Source organism: Pyrus communis, chromosome 8 (genome assembly GCF_041283825.1).
Source record: "Pyrus communis isolate YQ-2024b chromosome 8, ASM4128382v1, whole genome shotgun sequence".
Classification (NCBI taxonomy): domain Eukaryota; kingdom Viridiplantae; phylum Streptophyta; class Magnoliopsida; order Rosales; family Rosaceae; genus Pyrus; species Pyrus communis.
Window position 1 is genome coordinate 5,010,742 of NC_142572.1, and position 27,481 is coordinate 5,038,222.

Below are 27,481 nucleotides of genomic sequence, written 5' to 3' on the forward strand. Positions count from 1 at the left end.
AGGGGGAGTGTTAGCATGAGTCATTAAAAGCATATAAAGATCATGTAAATATTATAGGAGGTATCTTTTTTAGGAATTTAGATATTGTGTCCTATTATGTTTCCTTATGTAATTAGGGCTGTATATATATCTCTTTTTGGTGTGTGGAATAAAACAAGTTATTATTCCTGCCGTATATTTCAACTGTTGTAATGTCTTCTTAGGAATTGATAAGAAGCTCAGGAACATTTGTTCAAGGGGCTGAGGCCGCTGGTTTGATGCAACGCAGACAGCTTCTCAATTTCTTCTCAAGTTTTTCAAATGAAGCTCAGAGATAAGCAGACCTGAAAACAAGGGGCTTGCTGCTGCTTTAAATTTGATAGAAGAAGCAAAGAAGGAAATTTGATACAGCTGCAGTTGCATTTGGGGATCTTACTTGTTCACCAAGTTAAACACTGCACCGGCAAAAAGAAAGATATTCTGCCCAAGAGAATCACTCCATGGTTATTGATTCTAGCACATTCATGTTTGGTTTGGCCAGCTAGCTGCTATGTCTGCATTCTCGGGTCCTGATCAAATAGCCAGAGAGACCCTATTAGCCGCTGATCCGCACGTTTTGCCGTGGGTTCGGAAATACCAACGCGGCCTGAAACAGTATCAGAAACAGATTATGGGAAACAAAATGGGAGAGAGAGAGAGAGAGAGATAGAGAGAGAGAGAGAGACAATGTTGTTGTATGTCATGAGAAACAAATGTGAATATTTGAGCCTTTCAGCCTGATGTAATTTAGTTTTTGGGTGAAGAAACAAAAGCTAGAGAGAGTCGGTTTTTTTCATCTTTGTTTTCCTTTTGCTCCTCTCCAAGACTGCGTCGTTGTAAGGTTGCGTTTTTCACAAAATTGTTTTACCGTTTCTTTAGGCGATAATTCACGATGTTCTTCATAAGTTTTTCACCTGTAGCAGCGGAGAAATTCTCTCATTAATCTGCATGAGATACAATCTTAGAGCGAGGCAGCTTCGGTTGCCTTGCCGCCCAGGTAAATCCACCTATCTGGAACACCCAAAAGTGCAGACTTGTTTGAATCCTAAGAAAAGCATTGCACGACGACATACACAATGTGATTCGTTGCAACAGAGCTTGAAACACTCTATAATGATCATCTCTTGATGCAAAGGATTCCAAATAAACTTTAAGAAATGACCACCGTATTTGTCGGCATTTCTTACACTCCCCCCTCCCACCTATGAAAAATCTCATAACCAAAGAATGATCCCACAGAAATTTCCGAGCAAATATAATTTACAACATCATCCTACCTAGGTTTGGGATGTATGGACTCCAGTCCGCCCATAAAGGGCCTCAATGGCTCAGGGATAATGACCGAGCCATCTTCTTGCTGGTTGTTCTCAAGTATCCATACGATCATTCGTGGTACTGCACAGGCCGTTGCATTCAGTGTGTGAACAAACTCTGGTGGAGCGAGGCTGCTTTTGCCCTTCTTAGGATTTGTTAACGCTGGTTCTGTAGAACGAAACCGGATCCCAAGACGACGACTTTGATAGTCTGTACAGTTCGATGCGCTTGATATCTGTCCGCCATTAATGAAAACATAAATCTTTACTATCTCAAAAAACAACTTTGAACTAGCAGTTCTATAGCCTAGCCTAGGAAACCAAGAACAAGTTTTGTTCCTTTTTCCTTTCAAGGGGAGAGATCATTGCAATACCTCTCCATATCTTGCTAAACCAGGCATCCATGCTTCAATATCAAATTTACGATAAGCAGGCGCACCTAAATCCCCAGATGCCATGTCCAAAGTTCTGACAAGAAACTCAACATTACCGTAAACATAGAAAAGTCAAATCAGCTGAACAATCATAAGGTTGTGTAGAAGTACTCACTTGTAGTGTAATCCTAGCGATGAAAACAGGTCTTCTTCAATTCTTATGAGCTCTTCATGGTACAAATCACTATCCTCTGGTCGGCATAATATAAACATCTCCAGCTTGCTGAATTGGTGGACTCGATACAGACCCCTGAACAGAATAAAAACAATTTATCGTACGATGGACAAAGTCTACAAGTCTTACAGAATATTCTCTACTTGCACACAAGACTATGAAAAACAAAAACCTACGGGGTATAACCTTCCACAATATGGAGATATTACCACCAAAGAAATTGTAACAAAAAATTGATTTTGGACCACTGTTTAGAAATTTAATACAATTGATAAGAATGCTTCTGCGTGTCCACAAAAACAGAGACAATAAACCATGCCATATTTTGAACTGCACATGGTATGCAGAACGCATCTTACTTGAGATTTCAATCTGTCACTTACAAGTTACAAACCAAAACTACAGAAAGTTGGTGTATCATTCATGTATTCCACTCCCAGATTCTTGTGAATAGAAAATAAACATTGCTTACAAGAGAGCCAACCAGTGGATCCCTATCACCAGCGGGCATGAAAAAAATGCTTTCAAAGTTCAAGGCATATAACACCACAAATCATTTTGATATTCATTGACTACTATCCAAAAGCCACCTCATTTGGGTTGGATAGACTGGATAATTAAAGCATGATGACATTCATCATGTTGGCACACATTTGGACAGTCATGGGCATCGAAATTTCCAATTTGGCAAATGCCGTTTAGAAAAAATAGGAATATTAACAATAATATGGGACCATAAACCAAGTGGTTTTGAGTATTTTTCACAAAGAATGGGTGAACCAATTTGGTTTATGTATTCATATGCTGTCGCATTTAACTACTTGTTCGTGCTTCTTATAATTTCTTTTGTTTTCTGTTAATAAAAAATTGTTTTTTGACAGAGAAATAGATATGTTTTTGCATTTAATTAATAATTTAAAGTAGATTAAGAAAGTGATGAAGTATAAACCACAAAGGAAATATGAGGTCACTGGAAACAAGGACAACGAAAGAAATATAGCCTGTTGATAATTTACCTTGACGCTGTACCTGCAGCGCCTGCCTCAGTACGGAAGCAATGGGAAACTGCCACATATTTCAAAGGTAACAATGATGCAGCAAGTATAGAATCCATATGAATTCCCCCAACAGGAATCTCTGCTGTGCCGATGAGGCACTGATCACTATCCTCAATAGAATACACCTGTTTATATTTAGCCAGAGATAAGACAAAATTTTATTTCTAGCAGACTATGAGAAAGAGAATGTTTGAACTAACCTGGGTATTTGCTCCTCGGGGCTGGAAACCACATTTTTCAACAACAGAAGATCTTACAATTTCTGGGGTTGTTAAAGGTGTGAAGCCCCTTTTCATGACTTCCAAGAGTGTCCAGTTAATAAGGGCCATCTCTAGTAGTACTGCTTCATTCTTCAGATAGTAAAACTTTGAGCCACTGACCTGTATAAATTAGTAAAATCTTAGTTGCATTGAAAAGAACCCTTTCCCTTGTTGCTTCTTTGGATTTGATTTAAGCATGACCTAGAGGATTTATGAAATCTTCCAATTTATCCCAGAAAGATCCCCAAAATCTCCAACTCAGCACAATGTCTAATTTAAATGTTGAGACTGGAATTAAGTCGCATGATTTTCTTCGTTTACCATATACTAGAGACACTTCAACACATCAAATAAGACAAAGATAGTACCTCTGAAGCAGCATCAAAATCAAAAAGATCCAGTTCCTTTCCAAGTTGAAGGTGATCCTTGACAGGGAAGCTAAACTCACGTGGGCTGCCTACCTACAAAATGACATAGAAAATGAGGAAGAAAGCAGAACGAACATGGACTACAAAACCTCTCTTGTGTGTGTGTGTGTGTGTGTGTTAGAGAGAGAGAGAGAGAGAGAGAGAGAGAGAGAGAGAGACCATATTTCTTAAGGTTGAAAAATCCTCTCCGCCTATCGGGACATCAGGATGAGTCATATTTGGTATACATTGTGCTTCCTGCTGAAGCTCATCAGTAAGTTTAAGCAGGCCTTCTTCCAAAGAAAGAAGCCCTTCCTTCAGATTCTTTCCTGAATGCAAAAGCCAATAATTCTAAATAATTCAAATCTAAATCAGCACACCAAGAAAACAAAATGAATATACAAAAGAAGGGCACGCTGATACCTTCATCTATAAGTTTTTGACGCTCGGATGGCTCCAACTTTCCTTTCATCTTGTTTGCCACCACATTCCTTTCCCCACGAAGCCGTTCAACTTCCTGCTTTCTGTGAGTAACAATTAGCTATATAAACTGAGAAACAAAACAACACTTTTTCAAAACTCAAAACAACAAATTCCCAAACTCTAAAGCCAATTGCACAACAGGACATAAACCCCACGGAGCAGTTAATCAAAATACGAATTGCCTGCAGCACTTGTAAAGATTCAGCAAATCAATCAGTCACAAAAGTTAAAAATCTGACCTTTTGAAGACTCAGCATTTTGTGGTAGAACTCAAGCACAAGTTCCAAATTGGCATTGGAGTTCCTCTTCTTTATGTTGGCCGCAACCGCGTCCTTGTTGTCTCTTATCCACTTGAAGTCTATCGCTGCTTTCCATTGCTGCTTCACACCTGCATCTCCCCACAAAGAAAAACACAAAATATTAACAACCAAAAAAAAAAAAAAAACAAAATTCAGCTCCAATTTATTCAAAACTACAAATTGGTTTGTGAAATGATCGAACCCCTTTCATCCGGGCTTGTTTCTTTAGGGGTTGCGGTAGCAGTTGCCTGTGCGGCCGGGGCCGAAACGCCTCTGACGAAGAAAAGCGGAGGAAATGGAAATCGTTGTCTGCGGCTATGGTGGCAGAGGAAGGTTTGGGAAAAGGGTTTGAAAAAGGAGCGGAAAGAAGAAGAAAATGAGGGTGGCGGAATAGTGGCGAGCTTCAAGGTTTGCAGGGTTGTCCCGCCCAAACCCATCGTTCAGCTGCAGACTGCAGAGCGTGCGAAAACCTGCTTGAAAGGGTGCACCGTGAAAAAAAAGAGTGCTTGGAGAGCATGAAGGGACTAAATTTATTCCCAATTTTTATTATTTCTAAACCAATTTATCGACAACTTTTTCACATTTTGCATGCAGAAACAAAAGAAAGAAAGTAAAAATAACCAAAGAAACAAAAATGAAGAAATTTCATAGCATCTTCAAATGAGATGTCGACATCCTAGTGGAATGTTACTGTGCATATTTGACACCAAAAGGTCTTTCTAATCGAAGTGTTATTTGTTGATTGAATTTAAATGCTTTGTGATTTGAAATCAAATATGACATTAATGTTACATAATATATGTTCCGCTATGAGCATCGACGACAGACAAGGAGTGCTAAGTAGTAATCAATTGCCCAAAGATTATGGGCCAAAGATTATGAGCTAGTTTAGAAATATTTTTAAAATGGCTAATAGCATTTTTGATGAAAATAATTTTAGAACCAATCCTTAAAAATACAAGTGCTTTAGAATCCAAAAACATTTTCTATAAAAACGTTTTCAATCTGTTTAAATGTACTTTCAAATGAACCCTAAAACACAAGGATTATGGGATAAGAAAATTAATGATGATAAAGATATAGAGCTCATTTGGAAGTGCTTTATAAATGATAAAAAAAACGTTTTTAGAGAAAATATTTTTAAAATCAATCCTTAGTAAAAATGCAAATAAATTTGAAAAAACATTTGAAGTGCTTCCTACAACAAACACGTAAATTATGCTTCTTGCAAAAACAATTCAAGTACTTTTAGAACCCAAAAATATTTTTTCTAAAAACAATTTAAGTTATTTTAAAAGCACTCCAAACAAACCAATAGGATTGTTAAGCAATTATTATGATTCTCCAGAAGAAACAGAACATTTTAAATATCAAAATAAATAAATAAAAAGTTTTGAATCTTTATAATAAATAAAAAAATTAAAATAACCAACAAAAATTTATGTTTTAATTTTCATTTGGAGAATTGTAATGAAGGGTATACTGTGGAAATCCAAAATTCGTTATTTAGAGAATTTCTTTCTAAATTTTATGTGTAAGCAGAGTCTGGTAAGAGATTTAAAAAAAAAAGTAAAAAGAAAGTAAATAGGAAAAGTAGCTAAAATTTTTCTTATAACTTGTTATTACGATTTAGTAATATTTCTTTTCATTTGAAGATGAGAGCTCTTAGGTTCAAATCTCGTTGATAGTGAATTCAATACTAAATTAGACTGTCCATTATGTGGTTTAACTAAATTTCATCTCCACCTTAATGTAAAAATATCGATTTATTAAAAATAAAAAAAATTAAAAAAAAACTCGGGTGAGGGAAAGGAATGATTAGGACCAATAGGAAGCGACTATTTGAGTTTCAGGATCCGTGGCACATGACATCCAAACCGTTCACTATCGATCGTAAAACAGCACGGCGAGCGAATGCAATGACCGTCCGATAGGCAGCGGGGCAAAACAGTAAATGCGAAACAAGGCGGTCGGCGATTCCGCCGCCAGTTGGGTTTGTTGAACAAGCACTATATATACACAGGGAGAGGTACGACCTTTCAATTCGCACCCACGTTTCTGAATTCGTTTTCTGAGAACAAAATCTCTCCTATTTCCAAATCCAAACCCTTTCGACCCCCAAGAGGTAATCTTTCTTTTCCCTTTTTTGTTCTTCATCTTCTTCGATTCAATTTATCGCGATTGCTTCTGCGATTGGGAATTAGGGTTCTTGGGCTGCGTTTCAGATTGGGATTTTGTAAAATCGAATTGGATTTTGATTGTTGGGGTTTAATTTGTGGTTGCAGATGGCCCGTACCAAGCAAACTGCTCGTAAGTCCACCGGAGGCAAGGCTCCAAGGAAGCAACTTGCTACCAAGGTTCGTAGATACCTCCTTCAAACCCTAATTTTTGCCCCCTTTAATTTGCTTTGTTTTCTTTCAATTTGTTATTTCTGTTTTGGGATTTTCTCAGGCCGCTAGGAAATCAGCCCCTACCACCGGCGGCGTGAAGAAGCCCCACAGATACCGCCCTGGAACTGTTGCTCTTCGGTATGTATTCGAACCCCCATTTATCTACCCAAATAATTCTTAAAATTTGTAATTTTGATTCTGGGTAATTACTGAAATCAAATAACATTTGGTAATTGATTGTTGTTGTTTTGTAATTTGAATTCTGGGTATTTTAATAAGTATGATTTTACGTTGCTGGATTGTGATTGCAATGTGTTTGTGAATATGCCGCAGTGAAATCCGCAAGTACCAGAAGAGCACAGAGCTGCTGATCAGGAAGCTCCCGTTCCAGAGGCTGGTTCGGGAAATTGCGCAGGACTTCAAGACTGACCTGCGTTTCCAGAGCCATGCTGTCTTGGCACTGCAGGAGGCTGCCGAGGCGTACCTCGTCGGGCTGTTTGAGGACACTAACCTGTGCGCCATTCATGCCAAGCGCGTCACTATCATGCCGAAGGATATCCAACTTGCCAGGAGAATCCGCGGTGAGAGGGCTTAAGAGATGAAGAAACAGAAGAGAAGCTGCTCTGTGTAAAAGGGCTTTCGATGGGCAAGCTTGGATCTGATTGATTAAATGGCACTTAGATTTTAGGGTTTATAATTTGTTTTGGTTAATGTGTAATTTTCAAGAATTGAAGACTTTGGTTGCAATTGTAATTGTGGTTGAACCTCTTTCGAGTTCTATCGACTTGATAAATGCAGTTTGTGTTTCTAAATACTTCTTCCATTTTCCTATTCGATATCTGCACGTAAACAATCAAACACGATTATGAAAACGAAAAATGGATTTGTGACATACACGAACTTTTAATATTTTAATCTTAATTCTAAAGCACTTTAGAGATAACGTTTTGGTACAATATCGATGTATCCTGAGATCTGACAAGTGATGTATTTATCATATTAATGAATGAGTTTATCTCAGTAGAGTTTGTTATATACAATATTTGTCAACATTATCAGAAGAAAAAGTTAGGCATCAGCAACAAAGTTAGCTTTCCGTAAAATGACCAAGTCATGAATGTTATCTGTATATTGTCACGATGATTTCCGCAGACCTTTTTTATCCTAAGAAATAAACTATTTACTATGAAATTTGACTAAAAATAAGTAGTCATGAACCAAAGTTCAGATAATTGTTGCACAAGAACTGATGGAAAAGAAAAAAACAATATGACCAGTGCATCTTTATTGTGTGGCAGGTGCAAAAGGCTCTTAACAAATGTAGCCTAGCTTCCATCCGGGTTTCGGCGACTATTTTACAACAGCTAATGCAGAAAGTCATGAGAAATGAAAAACCATCTTTTAGTGATGAACAACAAGATCATTTCAAGGGCTACAATTTTGCTGTATTCTGAAACAAGCCAAAATTTCTTATTAAATCATTGTTTTCAAATAGGGCATTCCCTGAGAGAGTTCAACTCTCAATGTAGAAACTCATCTATTGGAGGAAAACTTGGATATAACAGCATTGCGCAGACCAACGCTTGGTTTTTAAGCAAACACCGTCTACAGGGGACCTGGAAAAGTTCCATTCTCCCTTTGCTCGTTCCATCTCTCAACCTGATATACATACAAACAGTACAACAAGAGCACTGTTAACTTTAGCACTGCTAAGGAATACGGACTTACGAGAGATCAGCAGCCAAGTAGAAAACCTGAACTGAAATGAAAAACAATAACAATTCCTTATAGCATGTAAACAGATAAGCAAAAGGAAACTCAACAGCAGCACAAACAAATGCACGTGTGGGCACACCAGTAACTAAGTCACACATTGGCGAATGTCTTGAACTATAAGTGCGTGTGCAAGGGTTCTATTCTATACTCGAGATCGGGTACTTCATCCGAACAAGGAACTGTTTTCATTTTGACAAATATTGAAAATATCATAATGTTCTCTTGGTCACTAGAACAGGACTCTTGAAAGTATAATACATACGATTTATCAATCCTTCAAATGAGGAATATTCAAAGTTCCAATCTTGAGCAAGACTGGCTGCCCACGCGCCTGAAGTGCGGGCGAACAAAATCACACCCCCTTAAAAAAAAATTGCTAAGAACATTCACAAACACTCGCCACAGATTGTGGCATATTCTTTCTCCTCCCAGCAGGAAAAACTTAAATAAGGAAGAGAAGAAACTATAAAAAGATCAGCAATGATTTAAGCGTTGAAAACATCTCAACAGATATTCTTCTAAGATTTTGCTTCGTATATTGCGTAAACTAGAGTAGAAACAATCGATATCAACTATAAGCATAATAGAACTGCTTAATAACTTGTTATACGACACATATTTTTCTGATCTCACAACAGTATTTAAATCTCTAACCTCTCCCAAATATATACAAAATAGCAAAGCGAGTCAGACGAAAAAGGAAAAAAGCAAGGTGATCCAATTGAGAAATCTATTTTATATATTAGGTTCAGTTTCTAGTACAAGACGCATTACAAAAATACCAATACTATTTCGGTAGCAATGAATGGCTAAAGAGTAGATCTGAAATTTAATGTGCAGAGATCAACATGAGTAAAAACATTAAGCCCAACAAATTGTAATAAGGTGTGTGGCATTCCTTTATTTTACACATGGTATCAATTGATTGTGGCCTTGTAAACCATATATCTTCTTTTCCCTCCTTCCAGATTTGTAACCACTTAGAACACTATAAGATCGCCAATTAGAAAACTTCTCCAATAGCAAAGGCAACTTAACTACACTAAATTAAAAACACTATGATTCAACATGTTGAGGATGCAGAAGGCCATACTTTCAATATAATGGCAAACACTACAATTTTAGGGCCTGAAAGAGCACTGAAATTACATACCCATTCACCAGGGCAAAGAGAGCGGTAAAACTTTGCAAATTTGTCACACTCCGGAGCATCTTCCCCCTTCGCAGCTATGCACCTGAAAATAATTGGACCAGTGAAAACATTGTCAAAAATTTCAGCACCAAGCTAGAATGTACGTGATAAATGCTGCTCAAATAACAGAACGGAGTGGTGTGCCTGTGTATTTGTAAACATACCGATGATACTCTATATACCGGGTAAAGCAATGCCTTGTCTGGTTAGTAGTTGGGAAACGGAAATCTGCTGGTGCCGTCTCAATCTGGACATGAAAATAGAATGCCAGTGAACAAATCAAACATATAAAGATAAAAGATAAGATACGATATGCACTATGTTAGGGAACAAAGAGAAATCATTGATAACTTTATAGGCAACTAACCTTAATTTCAGGTGTCTCTTCAACTACTTCTTGGTCACCTGAGTTTTCAGTACTATCACTGCTTTCTTCAGCAGCAGCTTCAGAGGTAGGATTGGTTTCAGTGCCTTCTTCAGTAGCAGCAGTAGGACTGGCTTCACTGCTTACTTCAACAGCTGGTATAACTTCAGAGCTTTCTTCTGCAGCAGCAGCAGGTGCTTCCTCAGGTTTCTCGGAAACAACTTCTTTTACTTCGACAGGCTTGGCACCCACATCTTTCTCCAATGCGTATTGCTGTATGTCAAAGTATAACAGGGAAACACTTGGCCATTACTAATCTTATGCCATTGAAAAGAAAGGACTAACAAAGGACGAGCATCTAACATCGCCAAAGGCTGGAAGATTTTTATCATTATCCAGAAAACAGCCATATGGCACGATAGCAGGCCCTGCAATTGTTCTTAGCGTAATACAACTAGATTGCAGAGTAGTATTAAGCTTAATACAACTAGGTTGGTTGCATGCCTGGGGAAGGATACGGGGAAAGGGGAAAACTTTCAGCATATCTAGTTCGGTTAGGAACAAGCAATACCCAACTGCACCACAACAGGTCATGCCTACTTCGTGGAAGAATTTTTCGTACAAAGGAAGTGGACACTACACTCCGCTATGATTCTGCAAGCATGTGAGTCCTAGACAAGCCTAATGTATCCCGCAATCACAGTGTCAAGTTTTCTTAGTACTAATATACTACCAGAAATATTACCCTACTTTGTGCCTTCCCAAGCTCAGGCTTGCTTTAATGTGGCAGGACTAACATGACATTATAATGAGATGTAGTAATACTTGTTTTAGGACCAAACACATGCATTAAACCTGCCGATACATTATTTTCTCCACACGATGTCAAGTTTCGACATAATCTTCTATGAGCGTGTTTCATTCAAGGTGATGTTACTCCGTCCAGGATTCTGACACAAACCGTTTACTTGTTTTAGAGCCTAATACCGCAGTGTGGCTTACATCTTACCTAATTGATTGACTGGCCTAAAATGCTCCTCTAAAGCAACAAACTTGTAATGCTTATAAACCGCCCGGTTACCTGCCTTACACGATAAGTGTTTAACAACTTTGGAAAAAATTCAAAATAAATTGAAAGGCACACCAAACAGAGTAAATCAAAACCTAAAACTTGTCTATAACAATATTTAGTTGCATTAAAAACACAATTAAGCACGCAGCACGCGACCGTTGATCAAAATTTTCAAGCAATTCTGACGGCTTAATGAAAACAACAAATTTAACATATTTCTATCGAAAATTAAGCTCTAGATTTACACAACAGATCATTGAAGCAAAAGATTATTAAAACCAGAGCACAGATCCATAATTTGATGCAAAATTTCAAATCGTTCCTTTAAAGAATTAGCATCTAGATCGAAGTAAAAAGCGAACATTTCCATGAACGAAATTGGAACGATTGGAGAGCTAGAGAAGACGATCGGCATGGTACCTCAGCTAGGGTTTGGATTTTGTCGGCTTGCGTCTCCGCCATTGATGGAATCGGATCTGCTTCAGCTGCTCTCGCGTTTCAGGATATCAGGCCGCCAAGGAGAGAAAGAGAGAGAGAGAAGAGACGAGAGCAACGTAGCGTGTGAATGGTTTAGCTATTACCGTCTAGAAGCTGGGAATTTTTAACTGAGTTACTGAGGTGGTAAAAGGTAAAAATTGATGATTACAGTGGAGGAGTATAGCGTCAAGCTGACAATCTTGGGCCTGTTTCCGTAAATAAGGATGGGCCGTTGGCGAAGAAGTAGACATGTTTGATTAATATTAGGCTTGTCACTTGTAAGGAACGAATCCGGATCTTCGCCGGATCTTTGTGGGGATCTTGGTCAGAAATTATATTAAATTTATTTATTTAAAATTAAATACAAATAGTATCTGATAAAAACTGATCACACGATGTACGATAAACAGACACGATTCACATATTCTCAGGATCCTCACTAAGAGGATCAAGAGAGGATCCTATTGGGTAAGGAACCATCACCCTCTTCCAAGTAAAAAACTTGACACGTCTACAAGTCTTTTTTTTTGTGGGTGTGTTTTTAACTCATTATTTAGCGTCACTTAGTACTACGATCTAGTGATATTACTCTTCACTTGTAAGTGAGAGATCTTATGTTTGATTCTCACCAAATATGAAGTTGAACCACATTATTATGAAAAGCCCATTGTAAGACTTAGCCCACTCCCCCACCCCTTTAGTGTAGATATTATCGTTTGTTCAAAAAAAAATAAATAAATAAAAAGAAACCTATTATTTGGCCGGTGCTAGATTGTCATGATAGTCATGATTTGTCTCTTTAACCTATTGCGTTCTAAATTTAAACTCTCCTTTTTTTCATTAGTATAAATTATTATAGATTTGAATATCGCTTGTGATAAAATTAAATAAAATCACAAATTGCCCACTATCTGAGTCCCGTAGTGTGAACATCAAACTAGTTGTTTAAATAGGGCATTAAAGTAATTTGCTATACGAGAATGTTGTGTCTCGCCCTAGGCCTTACAGGGCACACCTTACCCTCTAGGGGTAGATAGCAAATAACAAATGATTTTGATCTGATTGTGTGCAACTACTGCCTACAAAATAAAATTTGAGATTGAACTTGCATATCACTAGAACGTAGTTTCATAGTGCTAAGCATTGGCTAAGCTACATAGACGCAAGGAGGGGCGACCACCCATTCTCTCATCGTAAATGAAGCTCAGGAGTGAGTAACCGCCCCTCTGGTCCGTCAAAAAACTTGTAGGTAGCAACCATGTATTCTTCTGCTGCTGCACAGGCCCTGCGCACGGCGGCTTCTTGTTCTCAGTGTGATGCGAATGTCGATTGCAATAAGACAGCCATGGTTGCAGTTGCAGAGCTTGGTTCGGCATGATTTGTAGATTGCAGAATCTGCATACCCACTATCGGGAAGAAGAAGACGAAAATGTTAAAACTTATTTTTTATAACTTAATTACATGAGTTTTGTTTACATTTTACACGTGGCAGTAGTTACTGCCATTCATTTCACCACAACTAGGAGAACATCACATAGAATTCTAATGGTACTCTAAGTGAATGAAAATTATACTTATACTAAAACCCAAGTAAAAGTTTCTTGTTTTTAGGGTACACACTATCATATAAATATACACTATATTCTTTTGTTTCATATAAGTTGCAAGTCACACATATACAATATAAAATAAATTCATACGAGATTCAAAAAATATTTCGTAATGCACCACAAACTTGTAATCACTTGAACTTTTATCTCATACCATTAGATGATTTACCAAAGTACTAAGGAGAATTTTTCAATATATATATATATATATATATATTATATGTTATATAATAAATATGCATTTATTTATATGATATATATAATAAATGAAGGCTCCGTTTAGACGCTAGGCGTCAGGCCCTAGCCCGCCGCTTGACTAGCGTTTAGGGTATTTTGGACCTTCCTCATTATACATTTACGTAATAAAACAATACTAAAAGAAACGACACTTGTATTCTCCTTCAAATACGACTAGTGCAAATCCTCCTTTGAATATTCCGAGTACTCCAACTTCTCCTTTGACTATTCTAATTAGTCCAGATGCTCCTTGATTGTGGTCTCACAAATAAAATACAAGTATTAACTAGCTTCTTTTAGGCTCCGAAAGAACAAACAATTATAATCTGCCACGAGTTATTCCCTTTTTAAGTAAGAAAAAAACTTAGACACAGTCATAGTTGACAACCGTCCGTACATTTGATGATTCTTCATTTGATAGATAAAAAAATAAAAAAATAAAAAAAAAATAAAGTGAAGGAATGTTGGACTAACTTTACATGTATACCCCACCCTTGATTGAAAAACGTGTTGTCTTACAAATTGCATGATGGAACAAGTGGCAACGGGTCACAACACCCTCATCATGTAAAGAGCTTTAGATTTTGTTTGACCGTAATAGTTTGCAAGAGAATAATAGTTCAAAATTCAAATCATAAAACTCAATGACACACAGACTATTCGCCGGGTGACTTTTGAGTTTAATGGTTTTTATCTTTTTGGAAAGGGTTGGTACCTCTCACGTAATTATTGTTGAAGAGTTACTCTCGTTTAATTTTTTTTTATTTGAAAAAAAATAAATGTATAGTACAAAGTTTCATTACGTTTAGTTGTTAAATTCAATAATGTATGCCATACATGCTCCAAAATTTTCGAACCGTCTCATCCTATAAATGATCAAATTCTATAAAGACTTCATGTAAGCCAGGAGGTGTAAAAAAATTTAAACGAATGTCTTGATGTATTTGAATATTTGGTTAATAGTATTATCCTATAGATTTTTAAGAAAACTAATAAAAATGATTTGAAAACTTTGAGTTTTAATCAAAAGAATAAAAAATTTTGTAAGTAAATAGTACCATGAGTGATTTTTTAGAGTAAAAATGTTATTTTCGTTAAAAATGAATAATACCGTGAGTGTTTTGTTAAAACTCAAAAGATTTTTAGAGTTAATTACGCTTATTTTAATGAAGGGTTTTTGAGTTGTTTTTCTAGGGAAGTTAAAAAATGAGGATGATGGAAGAGGTTTTTTTGAAACGAGTTTATAATTACGGTAAAGTTTTAAGCATGAATATGAACGTTAGGATAGTGCTGAAATCATTCCCAACAAGAGATCTAAATTAATTTGAAATTTTGGGTGTAACATTTGGCATGTTGATGAGGCAAGAGTGACAGAAATTTTGACCAGATGAGAAAATTTCTAGTTCCAAAAAAGCTAACATTTATTTATTTCGTAAGTTGGAAAATACCCACCACTATTAAATACATATATCATGTCACTACAGAGTACAGAATAAATGTTAAATCCCTACCAAACAAATCTGCAGGTGTTATTATCCCTATTTAGTATTTAGTAGGGATTATTATTCATCAAAAGGTGGTTAAAAAAAAAGGAAAACTAAAGAAAAGAATTTGAAAATTTTGAATTTTAATGATAAAGGTAAAATAAAGAGTAAAATGAATAGTATCAGGTTTCACTTTTTAACGTAAATATATGGTTTTTCGTTAAAGTGAACATTACCGTGAACTTTTCGTTAAAACTCCAAAAAAAAAAAAAAACAACTAAAAAAGGGATTATTTTGTACCAAGGACATTATATAATGGCATTAAAAATCTTGCTATTTGGAATTGTGTCTGTTTTGACTGTCTAAAAACTTTGATAAATTTTGAGAAAGATAAGTGAGATTAAAGGTCGAGAGATGCTTGGCTTGCATTACGGGTCATGTCCCTTATCTTCTTTTAAGTCAAGAAACAGGCCAAAAGACGCATTGCTTCTTTTTAGTTCTCGACTTGGGACCATAAAAATCATTTCTTTTATTTTCTTTTTCTTCATTCTTTCTTTCTTTATTTTTAATTTTCCTAAAAAAATAAAAACTTTTTTTTTTCTTTTCCTAATTCCATATAAATAATATACGGTCCAGTCCACACTTGTCCCTACTCGCCGACTGCCCCCCCTCAGAAGATTATCCTCATTTCCCATTCCCCACCACTCTCCGACCAACAACCCCGCTCCTCCGCCCCCCCAGATATTTTCAGACCACACAGAGGAGGGAGAGAGAGAGAGAGAGAGAGAGAGAGAGAGAGAGAGAGAGAGGAAGAGAGAGAGTCTGCTGCGTTTGTATGTAATTTGTGTTGTTTTTTGTTATGGATAAAAGCTGTCCCTCTTCAACTACTGATTCAGCTGCTCACACTACTGCCGCTTGCAGTGGCGGCGGCGGAAGCTTCAGCACGACCACCACCAGAGACAATTACCTCAAACAAGTCAACAAGCTCTCCCACAAGATCTCAAAACCCACCACCACCAACACCCAAAGCACCTTCCTCAAAAAACCCAACTTTGAAAACCCACCGCCTCCTCCTCCTCCACTTCCTCTTCCTCCCCAACAGCAGCAGCACCAGCCGCCGGTCTACAACATCAACAAAAATGACTTCCGCGACGTCGTTCAGAAGCTCACCGGCTCTCCCGCCCACGACCGCTTCTCTAACCCACAGCCGCCCGTCCAACAGCCCAAGCCCCAGATCAGCTCTCGCCTCCAGCGCATCCGCCCTCCCCCCCTCGCTCAGGTTAACAACCGCCCCCCTCCCTCGCTAGAATCCGCTGCTCCACCCCAAAACGCCAGCAATCCAATCATCCCACCCATGGGATCCGCCGCCGCTCACTTCAACTCCATCGGACGGTCCACAACCCCTCTCTCTCCCCTCCCTCCTTTCCCAACCGTACACGGAGCGGCTGAATCCCCCGTCTCAGCCTACATGCGGTACCTCCACAACTCAATCTCAGCCGTCGATTCTAACAACCAGAAGTTCTCGGGATTCTCGCCGCTGGCCCCACTTGTCTCGCCGCGCTGGACCAATCTGACTCCGCCTCCGCAGCAGAATCAGCAGGTTGCGCCTCCGCTGCAGGGGATAGGTACATCAGCGAATCAACAACCGCAGACAACGACGGCGATAGCTTCACAGCCACAGTTCGCGATGCCTCCGTCGCCGCTTCCATTCGGGTGCTTGAATTCGCCGCGATCCTCGTACCCATTGCTTTCCCCAAATCAATTAGGGTTTCCTCAGCTGCCGCTCTCGCCGACAGTGCCTGCACCAAGCCCTAGGTGGAGAAGTTTCTAAAGTTTCTTCAGGTAAGTCAAGCTTCAAAACACAGTCGTTTAGGGTTTAGGGTCTTTAATTTTCGATTTTATAAAAAGACAAGAACTTTGTACATTCTGGGTTGAGGGGTTTATTCAATCACCGGTGGGTGGATGGAAAATGGTCCACCGCCGTTTAAAGTTAGGGCATTATCTTTGTTATGTAAATGGGATATATAAGAGTGAAAGATATGTAGGTTTGTTATCTGGATGTTTGGGGTTTAATCAAAGGTTAGAAATGTTATATATACAGAATTTGTGTTGCTAAAATTATGCTTTTGTTGTTAATTATCTTAGTTTTGTGAACTTTCTGCATATCGATTTGCTAATTGGATGATATAAGCATGTCTGGCTCCTATATGTTTGCGAATTCTAAACGGAAGTTGTTATTGGCACTCCAAAATAGTCTGAAAGTCAAAAAGTTATCGTGTGCACTCCGTCAAGTGCGATGTCTTCCGTGTGTTCTTATAACAGAGGAGTGTATAGGACTTTTTCGGAGTTCCAATGACAGTTTCCTTTTGAATAACCCAAATGGAAAAAAGAGTGATATCTCGGGTATCACCACGATTTGTGCAATACATGTTAAGATGTTCTTCCTATTTTGGTGCTAAGTTGATGCAATCTATTTTGGCACCTAATTTGCATATGCGATGAAACTCCACCTCATTGTTTGAATTTCATGTTCAAACAAAACTTCTTGTTTTATGTTGAAAAAGGCCATTCCTTTTCTTTGACCAGTTGGGTGATGGATGTTGATAAAACGTATTAATTGGAAACACAAGACTACCAAATGTTGTTGTCAAGCCTTACTATGCTAGGAGTTCATATAAAAAATTAAAAACAGTTATGTTGTTCTAAGTCGTGAAAGACCCGATAAGTGCTAAGCTAATAAGTTAAGGTTTGAAGTGAATTTAAGGATATTAAGTTGTTGAAGATTGGTGAGTGATTAGTGTAGACACTAGGGTTTGGATTCTAGTGTGATTTTGCAGATGGAGTGTGCTAGGAGATCTTGTACATGTCATGCTGATTAGGTATAAGTATAACCAACCAATAGGAAATAATTAAATGAAATGGGGGAGTGAAAAACTTAATAACTTAGACTTCCTCAAATGCTTTTTGACTCACCATTAGTTGGCCTTGTTCATTCGCAGAGTTCCCTACTTAACTCAAATAGCCATAGAAGAAGCTGACCTAGACAACCTAGCTAAGGTTCTCAAACAATAGTTCCATTCCCCTTACGTGCATTGCAGGCAAATCCTGTTACTACTAGACCGGGCTAAACCACTTGGTTTGTGACATAATTTCACTTTCCCCTAGCGCTGCCTCTGGTTTTCCATCTGTTGTGGCCCTTATTTGTCTTTTGTTCTTTGGCCTTGACTTACCCCCTCCCCCGTCCTTCTTAGAATTCGACATCTCTGATATGTTCTGGATTTTGTTCGCACACATTTCATTCGTTGGAGCTTTGGAATTCTGACAGGTTTTTGTGACACTAATTTGATATCTTGTATATTCGGAATCAGCAAATTTATGATTTGCCCCGTATGGAGGAGAATTCTAAAGCATATAACTTGTCATCCTATAACTGTCATTTTTTTGGCAGAAAATCTTATAAGATCTAGGAATTTGTTATTATTCGATAACAAACTTTATATTTTGTATTTGGAGCAAATGCTATTGTTTGACGAGAACAATTTAATTCTTGGATGTGGCAACTAGGTTCAATGAACAAGTGTTTTTTTGGCAGACAACGTTGCGGTGGTCTTCCTTTCCCTCTCCATGGAGTGCATTGTTTCTAGCTTTCTAGGGACTGTATCTGCTTTGGATGCACTGAAAGAGGCTGTGTGATTCCCTATTGTATTTTCAAAAGTTGGAAGGGAATCACATACCCGTTTTCTAAGTAACCAAATGCCAAACAAGACGCCACTTACTACTACTACGGTTCAGTAATATTCTTTTTCATTGGTAAGTGAGAGGTCTTAGGTTCGATTCTCGCTAAAGGTGAATTTGGACTACATTATTGCTAGCCTATTGTGAGGCTTAGCTCATTCTCGCATCCTGTTAGTATATATAAGATCGTTTGTTAAGGGGGAAAAAAAGAGTCAAACAAGACAATCTAAATTTGGCGATTGATTGGTCATCTTAGTATGGTTCGTTCAAGACTTAAGCTCCTAGTCTATAAGGTCTTTACTTTTCATACCAAACTTACTAATATTTTACTCTTTCGTTGCATGACGGATACGTTTCATTGCGAAAATTGACCAAATGCGTTTCATTGCGAAAGTTGACCAAAGAGGCATGGTAGACGGTTTATATGCGTGACGAAGGTGCAAGGGTGAATGCTCTTCGAGCGAATGTTGAGCATAGGTAACCGAAATCAGAAATTTGATTATTTAAAATTTTGATGGATACAATACAAGCACACTTTTGATGACCCATGTGCATATGTTTGTCGAATGCTCCACTATGAAGTCATGGATTAGTGACGGGGCAACAAACTCTATTGTTTGTTTTCAATTTCAAATGTCATCGTTCATGATCGGATTGACATTAAGTTGTCGACCCAAAAAAAAAAAAAAACACGACATTAAGTTAGGCATCAATCGTTTCTCACAAGACGGAAAACACGACATTAAGTTAAGCATCAATCATTGCTCATGAGACGGAAGGATTCCTTCGTGAAATTAATTCACCACATGATAAATATTTAACAGACGAGTGATGAACTATTTAAATACATTACAATCATCTATGCTATTGCTATCAATGTCGCCAATTGGGACTAATATCAATTTCACGAGAGAATCTCTCCAAGAGACGACCTATGCAAATAGATTCTCTAGTGATAATTTAGCCACTGCGATAGATCTAAGGACGAAAGAAGAGTCCTTTGGGGATTTTGAAAAACAGGTTGTGTTTTAATTAAAAGTAGCCTTGGCAAACATATCGTTGCTTGATCGGTCGGAAAAGGCCCACTACTTGTACATATCCCTAATTCCTCTGGACATACACATAACACATAAGAGAACCAAGCGAAGCTCAAACATAATTTCGGGGCTTTGTTTAGTATTGGCATTGGTCGTTGTGAATTTGGCCATGAAAGGTATTTTTAGTGTGCTTTTAACGAATTAATTATATATACGTGTCATATTGTGATTTTGAAGCATTAATGAACCTATAATAGTCTTTGTGTGTGCTGCTACATACACATGAATAATTTCAAGTTGTAACCACAACTTTGTACAAACAAATCGCCAAAGGAGTCATAGTAGACGGTTAGATGTTTGACGATGACAAACATATTACTTAAGGCGCACAAGTGAATGCTCTTGACTATTTGAGCTATGAGCCTATCTTCAAGCGAATGTTGAGCATAGGTTATGGGACACATCCTCAATGAATTTAGCTTTGTGTGTAAGAGCAAGTCCATCGATGATTTTTTGCCATGGCTAGGTCCCAAATCCAATCCAACATTCACGTCCACCCATTTCTTCAAGCCATGGCTGATGGAGCATTGAGAATAGCCATGTCCAATCTAGCCCCAGGTCTAGAACCACGGTAGTTACCATTCACAATGGATGGAGAGTAGCATAATTATAACAATCTATTCTAAACTAATCTCATCCGTTGAATAATTGAAGAATAGTAACTGCCATGATGATTATTATTCACAATGGGGGAAAAGTAGTAAAGAGAAGCTGAGACAATTACTGTGTTAAGTGAATAGTAACAACCACAAGTCCACTCCTAAATCCAAATTCATCACATGGGTGGAAATGCTCTAATGCGAATCTCTAAATCAGAAATTTAATTATCTATTAAACAAAAAAAAAGTTGATTATTTAATACGTCAATTATTTAAGGATGTGTTATCCACACACATCTTTTTATTTCTCACACCTCTCTCAATCTCGGTTGTTAGATCAAATAAATTAAAAAAGATCAAAGACTAAAAGTTAACAAAAAGTGTGTGAGAAGTGAAAATGCGTGAATAGATAGCACCACCCTTACTTAATATTTAGATGGACACACGTACACATTTGATGACGCATGTGCAAGCATGCTCCTCTAGTCTATCTCCAAATCATGATGAACTCAAGAAGAGATTGGCCCTAATTGACAAAACAAACAAAAAAAAAAACCACTTGACACTAATAGGTGGGAAGTATTAGGTTCAACTCTTGTAGATAACGAAATTGATAACAAATTACTATGACTGATTCATTGCTCGAACATACATACAATGCATAAGAGAAACAGGTGAACTTCAAACAAGATGGCTTCATTTACACTTCCAACAGAGGAAGACCCTTTCACAAAAGCACGAGATATTTGTTTTGTTTTGTTTTGTTTTTTTTTTTTTTTGAATAAACAATATTATTTATACAAAGGGAAGGGAGTGAGATGAGCTTCACAATGGACTAGCAATAATGTGGTTTAAATTCATCTTTAACGAGAATCGAACCTAAAATCTCTCAATGTAAAGAGGAATACCACTACACCTTAATATTAAGTGGGACATGACTAGATATTAAATAAGTCTTATGATGGCTCTTCGTTATCCAAAAGTGTGACGAATGACTAAAGATTAAATAAGTTGTCTTAATCTGAGCTTTGGACCATAAGATACGTATCAAGGACGATAAGATTAATAAACATGTCGAAGATCTGATATGATTAAGGACTGGTTTGATATTACTGTGCTTTGAAAAAAAATTGCTTTTACTATGCTGTAAGAATAAGCAGTTATGAAATAAAGCAACAGAGTGTTTAGTAAACTTTTTTGTAAAAGTGCTTTTGAAAAAAAAAAAAAAAAAAAGCAATATTATAGTGTTTGGTAAACTTTTATGTAAAACAGATGTGAAAAAAAGCCGGTTTTTCAAAGCTGGGTTTTGCAGCTTCTTGTCTTTGACTTTGTTTCACCCAAAACTGTAAAAAAAAGCTGAAGCTGAATGTTTACCAAACACAAAAACAGCTCCCAGCTTTTTTTGATACCAATTTTTTTCAGAATCATCTCAGTACCAAACCAGGCGTAAGTCAACGGATTGTATTAGAATAACTATTAACTAATACATTGTATATTAGGCAAGTCGAATAAGAATCCCTAAATCGTGTTCATTCATCGGACATCGAGCGATCAGAAATTATTTTAACTTATTCTATTTAAAATTGAATACAAATAGTATCTAACAAAAACTGATTGCATGATGTACAACGAACGAACATGATTTACGAACCTCAGGATCCTCACAAAGAAGATCCAGAGAGGATCTGGATTAAGGCAAGTCCACAGGCATCATTGTCTATTTCATGACATAGGAGCTACGAAACCGTGCACACAACTACAAGTTTAATTCGAGAACTACTGTTGACAATTCAAAAAAGTCATCCGCCACTCCTCCAGCTCGAAACCTTTTTAGAGTACCGATAACAAATCCTTTCGGTTCTAGTAGTTTAGGTGAAGTTTCACCTGCAGTCTATGCATCCATTTTTTTGCCAGTAACTACTGTAGTTTTACAAAACCACAAATTCATACAAGACGACTTATATCCTTCAAACAAGATAATGCTGGGGTCATATGTCACGCAACCACTCATGCCCTAATTACACTTCGTAAACTACACGATTTAAATCGTAAATTTTAAAACTACGTGGACTAAATGCAACGTCACCCAAACTACAGGGATCAAAATCATTATTTGGCCTAAATTCATATGAACCTTAACATTTGTGGATGGTATCAAAAGGTACCATGAATGTGTTGTGTCCCGATCAAACAAGTCCATTTTCCTTCACAATCATGTATTCTCATGCACCTTTTATAAAAGTAGACAACGACCAGTCTCCATGAACAACAACAAATCATAACCCAAAGATATCGATGACGAGGTAAAATTATATGAGATATTAATCAAACAAGACGGAAATTCAAGACAGATATTTCAAATTCCAATTCGAAAACACAGAACTGAAAAAAAAACAAACTGAATAAAAGGGAGAAAAAATAAATAAAGGAAAAGAAAAGACCGGGGTTTGTCAACCATTGAATTGGAAAGACAAGAATGCCTAGAATCGGAATAGGGTTTGTATTAGCCAGGATTACCTTCTCCTATTAAAAACATATAGAGGAGAAGCTCAACCCTAATTTGCAGCAATGAATGTTGCTCACTGCTTTGGTTCTTCGGTGGGCTTGGGCGCTGCTGCTTCTTTAACCTCGTCAGACGCATCATCCTGAAACAAGAGCATGTACAATTCAAAATGAGTCTTCGTAATATTGCAGAAGAGCAGGAGGATAGAAGAGAGAGGATCAATATGATTACCTGCATGTCAGAGGTCCACAGGGTGAGATTATCACGGAGAAGCTGCATTATCAAAGTGCTGTCCTTGTATGACTCCTCTCCGAGAGTGTCCAACTCTGCGATCGCTTCATCAAAAGCCTGGCGGAAGTCACAGATCAAATCCAAAGTTCAAACAATGTTAGAAGTTTCTAAGTCTTTACGCTTCTTGCTTCTTCAACACAGTGGTATATAATCAATAAAATATCAAAGTCATTCACCTGTTTGGCGAGATTGCAGGCGCGGTCAGGAGAGTTCAGAATCTCATAGTAAAACACAGAGAAGTTGAGAGCCAACCCCAGGCGGATTGGATGTGTTGGTGCCAGTTCGGCATTGGCAATGTCCTGAAACACAGGAAACATAGAATCCATTTACAATCGAGCAATTAATTGATTCATAATCAACGGTATAATCATCCAATCCTTCATTTTCTGCACTCAATTTAAAAAATGAGGAAAATCTGAACACAATTTGCAATCTATTTGTTCCGTCATAACTAACCAGAATGTCTACCAATCCAATCCATTAAAGTGATTGCATACAAAATGATCAGTTGAGATTATTACACAATTTGGCATTTACCTAAAGAAATTAGATAAATCTGCACGAAATTCAATCTATTTGTTCCATCTGAACTGACCATAAGTTTAATTTTAAGACAAGATGATGCATAAGATTGGCATATAGTGAGTTTAATTATATTCGCAAATGAAATCCTAAAAATGAAAATCAAAGAAATTGTGAAAATCTAAGCCAATGCGATACCTGAGCGGCCTTGTAGGCGGAGAGGGTGCTCTCGGCGGCCTCCTTGCGCTCGGCGCCGGTCTTGAACTCGGCAAGATAACGGTGGTAATCGCCCTTCATCTTGAGATAAAAGACCTTGGAATCGCCGGCGATGGCGGAGGGGATGAGCCTGGAGTCGAGGAGCTTGAGAATGCCGTCACAGATGTTGGAGAGCTCGGTCTCGATCTTGGATCGGTAGTCACGGATCGTGGCGACGTGGTCGTCGTTGCCGCGGCTCTCCTCCTTCTGCTCGATGGAGGAGATGATGCGCCAGGAGGCACGGCGGGCGCCGATGACGTTCTTGTAGGCGACGGAGAGGAGGTTGCGCTCCTCGACGGTGAGCTCCTCTTTATCGGCGGAGGCGGAGACCTTCTCGACGAACTCGACCATCTCCTCGTAGCGCTCTGCTTGCTCGGCAAGCTTAGCCATGTAGACGTTCTCTTCGCGGGGGGAGGGGGTGGTTGCCGCCATTGTTGTTAGGGTTCGGAGGTCAATGGAGGGATTGGATGTGGAGATCTGAGAGGGATTGTGTGATTTTTGGTAGGGGGAAGATGGAGAGGAGAGAGGTTTGAGGTTCGAGGGGAAAGGGAGTGTTATTTTTGGGGGTAGTGGAGCGATAATTGCGTTGGGAGGAGGGGAGATGTGGGCCGTTGGATTGGTGCCGGCCTTGTTTCCCAATTGGTTGGTGTGGAAGCAGCAGCTGGCAACGCACTTCTTTTTTTTAATTTTAATTTTATTTTTTATAAGTCCTTCTGGTAATAATAACACGGGAGTTTGATTTTTGAACTGGAAAAAAGGTGCGCCTTTTTATTTTGAGTGGCAGTTGGCAGAAGCTGGCTTTTGATTTCCTTTTTGATTTCTTGAAACTATTTTTGTCTTAATAATTGTCTTTTCTTTTCTTTTTTTGGACTTAGAAATTTATTGACCCTGAAAAATTGTGGCAGTATGTCAGAGCCATGTATGGTCGGTCTTGAGTTTTTTGGTGCCCAAAACAAATGCTTAAAATATGTTATATTTTTCAATTACGACACTTTGAGAGAATTATTGAGCACATGCGTAATTGGCTCAAAATACCATAACGTCACAATAGCATCTCATGTGTCCCCATAGAAAGACAAAAATGGAATAATGAGGACTAGCAATGATGTTCAACTATGTAAATTTCTTTCCTTTCCCTATCAATGATGTTACAATACGATATTCTAGAGTACTCTACTAAACGGAGCGGGAATTCAAACTCTGTTGCAAGAAAGGCAATGATTTGAAGGGTTGGAAAAAGCTTGAAAAAGCGCATTCGTCTTAGATCAAGATTCAGAGGGACTAGAGGAGAATCAAGACAAGGAAGGATGGCTAATTCCGAGAATAGGAAATATCCCATACTCTTCTTCGACTATTCGACCTGCTCCTCGAAGCAAGGAAGGGAATGAAGATGGCATAGAATGCCCTGTTAGCAAAAAAGCCAAGGGCAGGGCCAACAAGTAAGAATCATACCCGAGATTTTGAGCGCCAGAGCGGAACTCGCTAATAGGAAAGGAAAGAAAAACAAAGTAATGCCAAGAGCTCCGTCAATCCACTATTCATTGATAGACGAAGCTCTCTCTTTATCCTTCACCACGATTCTCTCTACTTTCCACCCTTTACCTAGAGAAGGATCATCAAAAGGCATTCAACTTTGGGATCCAAGGAGAAAGGTATGATTCAATCATCTAGGAAACTTTCTTTATGAAGGCAGAGAGAAAGCAAGAAAGTGAGTTTAACCTAGGGTAAATAATTTGGTCAATATTGACATTTCGTTCTTATTTCAAAATTTATGCTTTGTTATTCTCATCATTCGGTAACCACAGGATGATCCACAAGAAAGGTGGCAGGATTCGAACCTATGGCCAGCCCCCCCTGACACGCTGGGTTGGGTGGCCAAGTTAGCACCCATTGTCGCCTTTGTACCCAAAACAGATGTGTTGCGCTACCCAACACGTAACCTTGTCCCCCTTACCCCTCTTATGGTTATGCCATTACCATTCACAGGTAACCCTCTGGCCGATAAATATATAATTATATAACTATAACTATAAACCAAGAAAATCCATTTTTTTATCCAATTGTTCATTCCTAAGAAGAAGAAGAAGAAGATAGAGGAAATGCCTCCTTTTTCCTTCCGTCCGTTCTTCCCGAAATTGGCGAATTACATGTAGAGATCCGCATGGGCTTATAGTTTAATTGCTTGAAACCTATTCCGAAACAACCAATGCGTAATTTGCTCCCATCCCCCTATCTCTTAAACTTTGCTTACTCCCCTTTCCCCTCACTGCCACTTGCCTAAACGGATCCATCATATTCCTAATAACTTATCCAATTACAACGTGTTAATAGCTAATGCACCTTTCTTTTATCAAATCTTAGAGACATGGTCTAATTATGAGCGTACTATTTTATCAAGGAAAAGTCTATGAGTCATAGGAAGTTCACTACTGTCATTACTCACATGGATAACAAATGGCCTAAATGAATACTAAAGTTTGCAGTGGAAGTGATTGTGAACACATTGCAAGAAAAAAAAAAAGAAAAAAAAGAGAGAAATGTCAGTTAAACAAAGAATCAAACTTGAAAAAAAATGGAGGGTTTGGATGAACACAAACCTGATGACCTCTGCAGAAACGACCTAGATGAACACAATAGCACTATATGCAATTCCAACATTCAATCAAGAAGGAGTAAGGATTCTCCCTCCCCCTTATGGAAGAGGATCCTCTAAGGATGCAATTTGTGGGGATCTTAGGGATCTCCACATCATAGCCATTTATCATAAATCGTGTGGTCAGTTTTTGTTAGCTACTATTTGTGTTTAATTTTAAATAAAAAAAGTCAAATGATTTATGACTGCACGATGCACGATGCACGATGAATGACTAAGTTGTGAAGATTCCTAGGATCCCCACAATTTGATGCAAATGGGATCCAAATCCCCCCTATTACCATCTATTTTCCTCTCTCTCCTTTCACACTCTTCTTTTTGTCTTTTTCTTCTACATAAAAAATTCAAAACAAGATGTTGACATGACTTAATCGTAACCTTTTAAATAGGAGGAGATGGAATCATACTCCGTGATAGAGAATGAAGATGACAACATGTTTAAAACCAATAGTTACGTTCTCTTAGACTCTGTGGTTAAAAAAAACTGTGGTCACTTGCCATTTGATCTTAAGTTAATAGTGTGTGATTATTTAATTTATGTTGTTTAACTTTTTACTCTATTGTTAGATTAAGATTGAACATTGGGTGATCACAATTTTCCTAGACCATGGAGTCTAAGAAAACGACTCTTAAAACCAGATGTAGATCATTCTTAAAAAAGGCAAATAAAAAATGTCACGGTCTGAAAATTGATATCGATTAACAAAACTTTATAACAGTTTGTTTGATTATGTAAATGTGAGTGACTTTGCATGTGGTCTAACATCCTGATGAATA

General features: G+C 38.0%; 5 protein-coding genes across 12 annotated transcripts; 2 read left to right on the forward strand and 3 right to left on the reverse strand.

The window, feature by feature from the left end:
- Positions 1-314: 314 nt before the first annotated feature.
- LOC137718746 (serine--tRNA ligase, chloroplastic/mitochondrial) lies at positions 315-5,213 on the reverse strand. 7 transcript variants are annotated; one of them, XM_088698641.1, is made up of 11 exons: positions 4,650-4,983; positions 4,388-4,536; positions 4,089-4,182; positions 3,846-3,994; positions 3,627-3,719; positions 3,199-3,378; positions 2,957-3,123; positions 1,881-2,015; positions 1,706-1,799; positions 1,296-1,567; positions 315-548 (listed from the first exon to the last, which is right to left on the reverse strand). In XM_088698641.1, the coding sequence occupies exons 1-11, from the start codon at positions 4,882-4,884 to the stop codon at positions 521-523; spliced, it is 1,596 nt and encodes a 531-aa protein (XP_088554767.1). In that variant the 5' UTR covers positions 4,885-4,983; the 3' UTR covers positions 315-520. The 7 variants fall into 7 exon arrangements, with proteins under 7 accessions (XP_088554767.1, XP_088554766.1, XP_088554765.1 ...); XM_088698640.1 differs by having other exon boundaries at positions 315-625; XM_088698639.1 differs by lacking the exon at positions 315-548 and adding an exon at positions 914-1,063 and having other exon boundaries at positions 4,650-4,984.
- Positions 5,214-6,267: 1,054 nt separating this feature from the next.
- On the forward strand, positions 6,268-7,649 carry LOC137718748 (histone H3.3). The gene is made up of 4 exons (XM_068458286.2): positions 6,268-6,572; positions 6,733-6,804; positions 6,899-6,975; positions 7,171-7,649. Exons 2-4 carry the CDS (start codon positions 6,733-6,735, stop codon positions 7,430-7,432), a joined length of 411 nt encoding a protein of 136 aa, XP_068314387.1. The 5' UTR covers positions 6,268-6,572; the 3' UTR covers positions 7,433-7,649.
- Positions 7,650-8,087: 438 nt separating this feature from the next.
- On the reverse strand, positions 8,088-11,931 carry LOC137718747 (cytochrome c oxidase subunit 6b-1). Its single transcript, XM_068458285.2, has 5 exons — positions 11,662-11,931; positions 10,173-10,442; positions 9,970-10,052; positions 9,767-9,848; positions 8,088-8,496 (listed from the first exon to the last, which is right to left on the reverse strand). The coding sequence occupies exons 1-5, from the start codon at positions 11,701-11,703 to the stop codon at positions 8,443-8,445; spliced, it is 531 nt and encodes a 176-aa protein (XP_068314386.2). The 5' UTR covers positions 11,704-11,931; the 3' UTR covers positions 8,088-8,442.
- Positions 11,932-15,694: 3,763 nt separating this feature from the next.
- LOC137716918 (VQ motif-containing protein 9) lies at positions 15,695-18,881 on the forward strand. 2 transcript variants are annotated; one of them, XM_088698513.1, is made up of 2 exons: positions 15,695-16,891; positions 18,642-18,881. In XM_088698513.1, the coding sequence occupies exon 1, from the start codon at positions 15,909-15,911 to the stop codon at positions 16,878-16,880; it is 972 nt and encodes a 323-aa protein (XP_088554639.1). In that variant the 5' UTR covers positions 15,695-15,908; the 3' UTR covers positions 16,881-16,891; positions 18,642-18,881. The 2 variants fall into 2 exon arrangements, with proteins under 2 accessions (XP_088554639.1, XP_088554638.1); XM_088698512.1 differs by having other exon boundaries at positions 15,767-16,891; positions 18,614-18,881.
- A 3,895-nt stretch (positions 18,882-22,776) lies between these two features.
- On the reverse strand, positions 22,777-24,633 carry GRF2 (general regulatory factor 2). The gene is made up of 4 exons (XM_068456270.2): positions 23,995-24,633; positions 23,451-23,573; positions 23,215-23,331; positions 22,777-23,125 (listed from the first exon to the last, which is right to left on the reverse strand). The coding sequence occupies exons 1-4, from the start codon at positions 24,481-24,483 to the stop codon at positions 23,060-23,062; spliced, it is 795 nt and encodes a 264-aa protein (XP_068312371.2). The 5' UTR covers positions 24,484-24,633; the 3' UTR covers positions 22,777-23,059.
- Positions 24,634-27,481: the final 2,848 nt, after the last annotated feature.